General features: G+C 40.5%; 1 protein-coding gene across 1 annotated transcript in view; it reads right to left on the reverse strand.

Annotated features, from left to right (window-relative positions):
* LOC107686687 (phosphatidylinositol 3,4,5-trisphosphate-dependent Rac exchanger 2 protein-like) overlaps positions 1-11,932 on the reverse strand; it is a 157,206-nt gene that overhangs the window by 57,489 nt on the left and 87,785 nt on the right. Inside the window, exons 23-25 of the mRNA XM_016483777.1 lie at positions 9,350-9,511; positions 5,904-6,123; positions 5,555-5,762 (exon numbers count right to left, since the gene is read on the reverse strand). Coding sequence (XP_016339263.1) covers positions 5,555-5,762; positions 5,904-6,123; positions 9,350-9,511 — 590 coding nt within the window. The remainder of the gene's footprint in view (positions 1-5,554; positions 5,763-5,903; positions 6,124-9,349; positions 9,512-11,932) is intronic.

Here is an 11,932-nt window from a genome sequence, read left to right on the forward strand (position 1 = left end):
TAGCATTACAGATGCTCTGCTCAGCTCTCCTCTCTGTGCAGGTGGGTTTCAAAGACAGAATTAATGTTTGTAGCACTTTAGCATCCATGACTAACACGTTCCCGCTCCGCAGCTCCGGAAATTATCATGAGAGTTGGCAGGAAATTTAAAGCAAAAGCACATGTAGACACAATGTATGGAATAAACAAATGGAAACACATGTCCTAAGATTTCATAACACAATCAGTTATTATCACAATGTGTCAGTCAGAGAATAAATGAATACAGCTTTGGAATGACATGAGGGTGAGTAAATGATGACAAAATGTTCATTTCTGGGTTAACTATTCTTTAAAGAAAACAAATATGATACATAGATTTTAGGAAACTTAAAAGGTTTTTTTCACCCCAAAATGAAAAATCTGTCATTAATTACTCACCCTCATGTCGTTCCGAAAAACATCAGTGGCTCAAACTTCAATTTTGCGAAGCTACAAGAATACTTTTTGTGCGGAAAGAAAACAAAAATAACAATTTATTCAACAATTATTTTCCCCCCCCGAGTTATGTCTTCCGCCATTTTGGAGAGTACCCAAGAACATAATCAACGTAACCAGCGTTGTTTACGTTGGGGGGGGGGAAGCACGCACATGAAAGTAATCCACATAATCAGCGGTTTTTACGCTTAGGGGAAAGCGTGCGTATGCATTGTGATACTCTCCAACATGGCGGAAGACGGTAACTCGGGGGAGAAAAATTGTTGAATAAAGTCGTTATTTTTGTTTTCTTTGCGCACAAAAAGTATTCCCGTAGCTTCGCAAAATTGAAGTTGAGCCACTGATGTCACATGGACGGTTTTACCGATGTGCTTACTACGTTTCTGGACCTGGGAACATTTCATTGCTCTCTATGGAGGGTCAGAGAGCTCTCGGATTTCATCAAAAATTAATTTGTGTTCCGATGATGAACGAAGGTCTTATGGGTTTGGAACCACATGAGGGTGAGTAATTAATGACAGAATTTTCATTTTGGGGTGAACTAACCCTTTAATCTATGGGAAATCCTAGTACATGTAAAAGTAAAAATAACTTACATTATTATGATAAAAATTAATAACATTTCAGGAATCAAAATTGTAGGAGCATCATTTTCTGTAGGGTTTCCACTCCACTATTTTTAACCAATGAATATACAGTACATGACTCTTCCAGTTGATTGATTTACTGGATATGGATATTCTATTTTATTCCTATTTTTTCACAATAAATATTTTAGAGCTTGTAACTAGGAAAATGTGGCATTTGAAAATTTTATTAATTTATGACCTTTCCAGGTACATAAATCACATTTAACATTTGACTTCCTCATAAATCCCGGGAATCCTGGGTCTTCAAAGAAAACAAACAGTTGTTGAGGTGAATTAAAATATGAATTATCTTGATTTTTATTTGTTTTAGCTTATTTCAATGCATGTTTTGTCTTATTTTTACTACAAGAGTGCCTCGGAGTATTTCATCTTCTCAGTTTGGTATTTACCTCCAAATATTCAAAGAGCACCGTTGATTACGTGAAGAGACCAGTGCAGCATTCTTGGCTCCTGTTGTTTTGCCTGTTTTGTCTTATTTTAAATTATTTTAAGTCATCTTTATTTTACTCAACCTCATTTTATTCTAAATATGACTTCTTCTGTGGGCCACAAAAGTAGATATTTTGAAAAATGTTGAATTGTTTTGTCCATATAATGAAAGGCAGTGGGGTCCAAAACAACATTGTTGGCACCTTTCATTTTATGAACATATGAAGTTCATAAGACTTCAAAATATCTTTTTTTTGTTTCACATATAGTAGGAATATAAAGTGATACAGGTTTGGAATGACAAAAAGTTGATAAAAAAATTACAGATTTTTCATCTTTGGCTGAAGTGTCCCAGCAACAATAAACACCGGGCTAGTTTTTCTGAACCACCCACTTCAGATCCCCTCATACTTTGCTTTTCTTAGCCTTTTCTTCTACCTCAACAACTGTAGAGATCAATGCACTTCTTAATCCACAGCGGAGTCAGAGGCTTCCAGAAGTGGCTCCGATGAGCTACTCGGCTGCTAGTTGCCCCATTATTGCTGCATGATAGGGATGGCTGTCTGACAACTGCCTCCAGGCAGCCATTACAGCACTCTCTCTTGCCCAGGGCTGTGAGGAAGGTCATTATCTCTCCACCAGATCAAGGACAGCCTTGCCAATAAGCACACTCACAGACATTCAGTCAGCAATCGGCACTGACAAGCATATGGCAGCAGCAGTGAAAGGTGCCGCCCCCACCGCAGATCAAGACTAGCTGTAATTGCCATCATGTCCACCGAGGATCTGAGCATGTGTTGTCCATGTAATGATGAAAATTCAAAGGCTGATGGGATAATGGATGTTTTTTTTTAATTTAAACTATAGTTGGTATGAATAGAATTGGAAAGAACAGAGGGAAAGAGAAAGAAAGACAGCGAAATGTAGTCTTGTTAGTCGCTTGTGCCACTTTGCAAATTACTCAGGGAGAGTGACATTTACAGTGTACTGATTGAGTTCAGTGCTCTTGTGGCATTTATTTATTTATTTTATTTTTGCAGATTTCCATTTTGGGATAGGGGCCTCAGAGTGTCCCATTTCCTTCAAGGTGTTAATGTGCTTCCAGAAAATGAAACCATCAACAGCTCGGCTCAGACAGGAAGAACCCACCCTCTTTTTACTAAAGTGTCTCCCACACACACACACACACACACATTTAGTTGCTGGAGAAAAAAGGTAATTAGAGACATAGGTCATGTGAAATGTACAAAGATTACACGGTTGCTGGGACAATAACATCCCATAGAGACTCTAGCAGTTATAAGAACTGTCACATCTAGAAACAATTTGCGTGATTACTGACGTCATTTGATTCCAAATCCAACATCTGAATAAATGTCTCAAATAATTTACAGTCAAGGGAGATGTAAAAATGCAAATAAGTTAACCTTCAAGTGTTTAACATAATTACCTAACGTCAACCCAAGTGTCACGATCGCTACTGTGAGGGAGCGCGGAGCAAGGAACGAGGAGACGAGGAGTACATGGGCGCCCTGGAGGCTGGTGCAGGACTGGGACACGGGGAATACCTCCAGGGCGGATCAGGCAGTCCAGGGTGCCATGGCGGCACAGGGAGCTCAGGGGCCATGGCGGAGCAGGGAGCTCTGGGAGCCATGGCGGAGCAGGCCGTTCGGGGCACCATGGCGGAGCAGGCAAACTAGGAAGCCATGGTGGAGCAGGCAGACTAGGAAGCCATGGCGGAGCAGGCAGTTCAGGAGGCCATGGCGGAGCAGACAGTTCAGGAGGCCATAGCGGAGCAGGCAGTTCAGGAGGCCATGGCAGAGCAGACAGTTCAGGAGGCCATGGCAGAGCAGACAGTTCAGGAGGCCATGGCGGAACAGGGAGCACGGGGAGCCTGGCCCTCTGCGAGGCCAGGGAGCTTGTCAGGGAGCTCAGGGGCCATGGCAGAGCAGGGAGCTCTGGGAGCCATGGCGGAGCAGGCAGTTCGGGGCATCATGGTGGAGCAGGCAAACTAGGAAGCCATGGCGAAGCAGGCAGACTAGGAAGCCATGGTGGAGCAGGCTGACTAGGAAGCCATGGCGGAGCAGGCAGTTCAGGAGGCCATGGTGGAGCAGACAGTTCAGGAGGCAATGGCGGAGCAGACAGTTCAGGAGGCCATGGCGGAACAGGGAGCTCGGGGAGCCTGGCCTCGGCACTCGGCCCGGCCTCCACGGATGGACGCCTACACCCCCCCAAAAAAAAATCCTTGGGGAGAATATAGTCGTTAGAGGCCCTCCATAGGCCTAACTCAGGAACTGTGGCCCTCCCTGGGCTTGACGTGGGGACTGGAGCCCTCCTTGGGCTAAACTCGGGGACTGGAACCCTCTCTGGGCTAAACTTGGGGACTGGGGCCCTTTCTGGGCTAAACTCGGGGACAGGAGCCCTCACTGGGCTAAACTCGGGGACAGGAGCCCTCTCTGGGCTACACTTGGAGACAGGAACCCTCTCTGGGCTAGACTCAGGGACAGAAGCCCTCTCTGGGCTAGACTCGGGGGCTGGAGCCGACACTGGAGCGAGCTCTGGGGCTGGAGCCGACACTAGAGCGAGTTCTGGGGCTGGAGCCGACACTTGAGCAAGCCTAGGGACTAGAACCAAACGCCTTTTCCTTAGATTCCTAGTTAGGTTCGGGGTGAAATTTGTGGTCGGCGGACTTGACACAGCAGCGGCCGGCGGACTTGACTGAGAAACGGCCGGCGGGCTTGACTTCGGAGTGACCGGCGGACTTGACCTTGGAGCGGCCGGCGGGCTTGAGAATGCCGCGGCAGGCGTGCTAAAGAATGGCGCAGCCGGCGGGCTGGTTCTGGCTCGAGGCCGGACGCTCTCCAGACACCGGCGGATCCCTTCCCTCCAGCTTAGTCCCATGGTGTCTGGGAGGTCCATGGGGCGATGGTAATTGGCCCCGTGCCAGAACAGAGAGTTGATGGTGGCGTCATCTAAAGCCGTCGCTGCAGCGAGCCCGCAGAACTCCCAGGCATGCTCGACGAAGGGGAGATCCTTACGGGTTATGGCTATGAAGCGTGCAGCGATCTCCATGATCACGGGGGCGGGGGGGAGAAGCGCCACTCACTTTATGTTCTGTTTTGGTCCGGTATTCTGTCACAATTGCTACTGTAAGGGAGCGCGGAGTGAGGAACAAGGAGTGCATCAACAAGGAGACTGACACTAAGATTTTACAATGGTCAACCAAATATGTTTTTTTTTTAATCTTTGTCTTTAATGGCACTTTTGAACATTCTTAATTCTGTCTATTTTCTTTATATTTTCATTACCATATAGTTATTATTTCATTAATTTATTGTCTATTCCCATTATTATTAGTGTCATATTTCTTTTTATTACCTCACATTACTGAATATGTATGTCTGCACTATGTCTGTACTTTCTGCACCGGAAGCTCCTGTCATCAAGACAAATTCCTTGTGTGTGTAACAGACTTGGCAATAAAGCTCTTTCTGATTCTGATTCTAAAGCTCTTTCTATTTTCCTTCTAACCTCTTGATCGAGGTATGTTTACATATTCACTGTATCACTAATATTAGCCATGGTTGTTTTGCACTGAACACCTAAATAATAATTTATTTTTTTCTGATTTCTTTCCAACCTCTCTGTGACTTTAAAAGCATGATAACCAGGTAGACCAGTTAATTCAGAGGGTAGTCTACCAAAAAAAGAATATAGAGAATAATACATAAACCACAATGAAGATAATAAATTTCTAATGATCAAGCTCTCTTTGTGGTGAGTTACAGGGTTCTCTGGAAGCAAAGGGCAGTAATAGAGTTCAGACACAACTCTGTTTGCCTTAAAAAGTTTTGATTCACTTCAAAACTTAACTTTTTGCCAATTTAAGTATTGAATTTTAAGACAGATGTTGTACTAGGCTGAAAAGGCAAGCTATATATTCATGTTTTTAACGGTCACATGACCAAACAAAGATATTACCAAATAAAAATGCCATACTCATGAATCTGGGCGGCGTAGCACTCCATCTCTTTGACGACAGTGGTGAGTTTGGTCAGAAGTTTGTGGTAGGCATCCAGGATGAGCAGGTCGTCCTCTCGGAGCAGGAAGCGCAGACCGTGACCTTCTGCCCTGCTCAGACTGTGTCCTGATGGGGCGGCCATGCTGGTGATACTATGCTGGACGTAAACCATGGGGTTCAGCTTGCCTGAAATCACAAACCAGTAGAAAAAAAACTACTAAAACTCAATATTTATTTCATACTGTAGGTGTCTTTAAACTGGCCATTGCTTCCTATAATGAACAGTCTCTGCTCGTACATTAAATTTAGGAATCTATCTTCACTCACCCTGCTCTGAATTGCAGCCTCCTTTCTCCAGAGTGTTCTTCCTGTTGTCCAGCTGGACTCCGAAGGCACTTCCAAGGGAAGTAGTGGTCTTGGGATAAGACACCTCAATTACGTTGATGTGACAGTTGGTGGGGCAGAAGTCACTGCTGTGTAGAGGGGAAACCTTGGTCTTTGCCTGCTTGAACGTGGGCCAGGCCCTGTTCTTCAAAACCCGTGAAAACTGAGAGCAGAGAGGCATTAGTGTAAAATACAGTAAATACTTGTGTGAATATGAACAAGAGCTTATTGGTTTTCCCTATGTAAATCATCTAAACCTGTACTACTGTACCCAAAACAACAATACTGTGTTGCTTCAACCAACCTGGCTTCATTAAGAGTTAGCCGTAGGATCTTTGGATTGAGTCTGGTATGCTAACATGCTAAGCCCATGCTAAGTTCAGCACTTTCCCATCAAGCTCTGGTGCATTTTAACTTTCAGATTAAACTGTGAACACTAAAAAGTGTTTTGACCATACAAAAGCTCAGTACAGTGTATACCAAACACACTATAAAAACACCAATCCATCAACATCTCCAATCACCTGTTGATGTTCTTGGTGTGTTTAACAGTAAACCAGTCTATGGTAGTTTAAGGTCTTAGCTGGCAGCTTAGGCTGGTTTTCATTGGTCAGGCTGGTGTATTTTGATAGTTTTAAAGCAGTGGTTCCCAACTATCAGCAGTGAAAGAGAACTAATTTCGCTATATGTGTGCACTGTCTGAGTTTCTGAGCTCTGTCTGAGAGGTGCGCGCACGTGAAGACAGTACTTAGAGCGGGAGTATTAAACTGAGTTATTTTTGCCACTTTATAGGACTTGAACAAAATAGACACACTTGTATGTATCAAAATGCCAGTCTTTGCAAGTATCCTCATAAACACAGTAATTTAGGTCTTAAGTGAAAGCAAACAGCTGAGAAAGAAAACACATGTGTAACAGTATTTTGGATCCGGGCAGCTCTTAAAGTGACAGCAGTCTAATATTCGTGCTGTCTGTCATTACAATCACTCACTGCTCTTGACTAAATTACTTTTGTAACTTTAATAAGAATAAATATATATTTAATGCACACAGTAAAGAATATGCAGTGTTTTTATACATTTGATTACTTTTTTTCATTTGATTATACAATGTATGTAGCATTTCTAATTTATTTGTTCTACTGTAGTTTTATTTGCCCTATTGCTTGTGATTAGTTTCTTATTCTTATTTAATCGCTGACTATTTACTTGTTTTCAGTGAGCTTGAGTTTTTCTTTTTTTTTTTATTTAGGTTAGTATTAGTTTTTTGTGATGTTGACACTGGTGTCAAGAATTATGAAATTTCTATGGTATCAACATTTTTTATATCATGAAGACCTTATTTAAAGCAAAAATAATTATATCATGATATATAGAGTTGCCTTGAAATAAAATGACTCATTTCGTGATATAAGATTTTGGTCATATCTCCCAGTCCTACTTAGGGGGCCTTCAAATAGTGTCTTCAACAATGGGGGGCCTTGGAGCAAAAAAGGTTGAAGATCACTGTTTTAGAGGACTGTTTTCTTTTCAGCTAGTCAGGCTAAGAGATCAGCTGGCTAATTAGCTAAATCAGCTGAACACAAATGTTTTCATGCTAGAAGAACAGATAGACCAACTGAAGACCAGCTTGACCAGGTTAGGAGTGTCCTTTTTCAACATGTAGAAAATCAATCATATAGGGGTCATTTATTTACAAAGCAAGACTGTTCTTGAATAGATCCATATTGCACCTGAAATTATAACTGATTTAAACTGTTTGCATTCAAAGTCATGGCTTCAGGCACAGGAGCATGTAATTGAATCAGTAACAGGCTGACAAGACCTCAATGCTCCCCTTGAGCAGGGATTTGAACCTCGCCTTTTTCCAACAGTGACATAATGATTCTATGGTTGTGATCATGAATGGCTGCGATCACGGACTACACTGGACGGGTTACAGCTGCCCTGGACACGTAGCTTCCCCTCTGACCGGACTTCCCACATTCCTGGCTAGCTTTGACAAATGGGGAGCTTCAGTGTCCGAGGTCCGGACCCTGCCAGACCTCTCACGGGGCCCTACTGAGAACACAGCAGAAGGGAAATTATGCAACAAGACGGGATGTTCAGAGCTATTTATAGCCGGTGAAGCAACAGCTAATTAATCTAGTGCTGAGTGGGATGTTGAATCAGATCACAGGGAAAAACAAGGGAAACTGTCAGATGCTTGTGGACGTATTTTCCTTTTCTTGCTCCAAATAAGAGCAGCTGATAGAAATTAAAAATGACATTTTGCACAAGCCTGCTTCCCTGGGTACTGGTGGACTCGCATATTTCATCAATCAAAGCCAGCTGGTATTAAAAAGGACAGGGTGGGACTGTTTCCTGTTTGATAACCTAAATAGAAGTGCTACAAGTCAAGCGAAGTTTTCTTAGCTGCAGCCATCTAAATGCCACCAACCAGAAAAATGTATTAAGACATTGAAAATAGTTTTTAAAGCACAGAAAAAGATCCACCCTGCTAAAAACACCAACATATGGCATTTAGTTTTGGATGTGGGTGTTCAGGTGTCTCAAATTGTGTTTTGTAACTAGCATTTCCAGCAAGGTTTAGTCAACAAGCTTAATCAGGAGGAAAAAAGGCTAAAATGCTATTTTTTTTAACTACAGGTAAAAAAGTTACAAAAAGTTAAAAAGTTAAAAAAAACTACAAGGAATAGTTCAACCAAAAAAATAAAAATTCTGTCAATGTTCCATAATTGAGTATGCACAGTATAAATGTTATCCACTGAAAGGATTTTCAGAGAATGATGGTTTTAGTTTTGGTCTATTCCTCACAAATATTATAGTATAAAGCAATAAAACAAAAAAAATATAAAACCAATTATACAAATATAAAATAATAAGAAAATGTATAAAAAGAAGTAAAATATAAATAAAATATGTTAATAAATAAAATGCATCAATAAAATATACAATTAATAAATATCTAAAAAAATAAAACAATGTTTACAAATAATCATAATAATATTAATGTGGACTTTTATATTTTATATATGAATTTGTTTACTTTCATTATGTTATGGTGATTTTGTTTGGAATGATAGGTGTTTGATAACATTTGCCCACATTCACTTCCACTGAATGGAAAAGAGAAAGAAAGAGTGAATGATGACAATATTTTCACTTAACACAGAACTGCTTTTTAAAATGATATCTTTATCTTATTTTTCAACATTTTAAACTTGCTTTTACTTTCTGCTAAAAATGCACAGCACAGTTGTGCTTTACAAATGCCATGACTCAAAGTTTTTCGTAGTGAACACATGGATATGCTGGTCCACCAGCTAGACCAGTCCAGACCCGTTTTTCATTCTGTAAGAAGAAGTGATTCATACAATGCTTGCTGACCTTCCTGTAATTGGTGATTCTTCGATTGATATGCTCCAGTCTCTCGCCGCACATTGCACTGAATCTGGTCTGCAGGTCCTCAGGGATGAGCTCTATGCTGGAGCTCAGTCGACTGCAAGTCTGCACCAACTGCTCATCGTTCCTGGCCAAGGCTTCTAAAATCTGACAAATCACACAAAGAAAGACACAGAGAATGAGTTCTGGCAGAAAAAAATCATATACCAGACGTTCTTTCCACCGTTCCTCTGTCAGTAATACGGATAAAGTGAGCAAAACTGCCATAGGTCAAGTGAGTTAGAAACACTGCATGCATTTTCTAAAACAGATACACAGAAATTTTGCTGTTCCCTTGTGGTTATTATCCAACCCTTATTTCCTTAAAGGTTTAGTTCACCCAAAAATGAAAATTAGCCCATGCTTTACTCACCCCCAATGCATCCTAGGTGTATATGACTTTCTTCTTTCAGACGAATCCGATTAGAGTTAATGTATATTAAAATTTTTCCTTGCTCTTCCAAACGTTAGAATGGCAGTAGGCGGTTGTTTTTTTTCAACAGTCCAAAATTAGTCAAATAAAGCGCATCCATCCATAATAAAATGTGCCTCACATGGCTCCGGGGGGTGAATTAAGGCCTCCTTTAGCGAATCAATGCATTTTTGTAAGAAAAATTTCCATGTTTACAACGTTATAAACACTTTTCTCTCACTTCCACTAACTATCATAGGCGGAAGCCGTTCCGGGCAGATGACGTAGGACGTATGCGTCGCACACGCACCGGTGATTAGTGACGAATGCAGAATCGCAGCGGAGAGACAGCAAAACAAAATGCCGGTCACGAATTAGAAGCACAAAACGAGGATTGGTAAAGAAAAATGTCCAATAAACCAAAACTCGCGACTCGCAAGACTAGCATATCTCACAGGCGCGTGCATGATGCATACGTCCTACGTCATCCGCCGGAACAACTTGCACGTGTGACAGTTAGCGGAAGTGAGAGAAAAGTGTTTATAGCGTTTTAAATATTGATATTTTTCTTACAAAAACGCATCAATTTGCTACAGGAGGCCTTTATTCGCCCTCCGGAGTTGTGTGAGGCACGTTTTATTATGGATGGATGCGCTTTATTTGACTAATTTTGGACTGTTGTAAAAAAAAACACCTGCCTACTCCCATTTTAACGCTTGGAAGAGCAAAGATAATTTTTAATATAACTCCGATTGGATTCGTCTGAAAGAAGAAAGTCATACACCTAGGATGCCTTGAGGGTGAGTAAAACATGGGCTAATTTTCGTTTTTTGGGTGAACTAAACCTTTAATAGTTGTATGACTGTAAAAATAGTATTAATTTACACTAAAACAAGACTAGATGTTCTGTGAGTGTTTTACACAGTTAAGGCCATTCACGTTCCAACACGGTATGCAGTAACCATGATCATTCGCAATAAGAAGCTTTTGTAACCGGTAGCAACACATGCCCTCAGTACAAGATCAATAGTTTTTATTTATTTATTTATTTGCAGTTGCTATGTAATGTTGCTCAATCAGGAGTGTAATTCAAAAGATGTCAAAGTTCCATGTTATATTGTATCATATTATTCATAAAATTTACTGAATTCACGGAATTTAAATTTTAAACAAAAATTTATGAAAAGTTTAAAACTAAAACTAACATAAAATTATTTTTAAAAAATATGTAAAATATTATTCAAATAATTAAAATAATTATTGATTTTTTTATTTAAAAAAAACTTTTTACTTAAAAAATAAGTAAACAAATTGTGTGTGTGTCTGTGTGTGTGTGTATATATATATATATATATATATATATATATATATATATATATATGTATGTACTGTATATATATAAACTAACAAAATTACCAAAAAAAAAAATGTCTCTGTTAATGAAATGCAAATACACTTTTGCTGCTGTCTATGCAACCAAGAATAGTAGGGCAATAAAAAATAAATTTAACACACACGGTGGTACAATTATTTTCTCATAAGAGAGAGACGCCTCTGCCTGTGAGACTGTGGAGGAGAGGAGAAATTTAAGAGCACACTGTGACCATAACAATTGCATGTAATCTGCCTAACAGCACTGAAATATGAAAATTTCTCTGAAGAGAGTTTTCTCAGAGGAAGTGCAGACCTACCCAAGCAGATGTTTGTAATAAGGCAGAAATTGCTGGCAGTTAAGGGAATTTAAAACAAAAGAGAGTCTTAATATGTAGAACATGTCAATACATCAGAGTGCCATTAGCTTGCGTTTCTGAGACGTCACTCTCAAGCTGCGATGCCCCCACTGCTTGGCAACAGAACGCTGAACAGTCTTTCCTGACAGCTGTTGGTTCATTAATGTAGATTGTAAATCACAGAAATCCATTTTTAGGAAACAAAATATGGCGTTCATTTGTAAACAAACATGATAAACAGCTATTCAAAGCAGCTGAGATCACACACCACAGGATGCAATGCAGTGCTAAACATATTCAAGCTAAAGTTAATAATCAACAACAGATATCACACTTCACATAACCGCATCTCTTTCTCTCGCGCTCCCTTGCTGACGAAAAAAAAAA

The sequence above is a fragment of the Sinocyclocheilus anshuiensis genome, unplaced genomic scaffold, assembly GCF_001515605.1.
Source record: "Sinocyclocheilus anshuiensis isolate Anshui unplaced genomic scaffold, SAMN03320099.WGS_v1.1 scaffold990, whole genome shotgun sequence".
Classification (NCBI taxonomy): Eukaryota; Metazoa; Chordata; class Actinopteri; order Cypriniformes; family Cyprinidae; genus Sinocyclocheilus; species Sinocyclocheilus anshuiensis.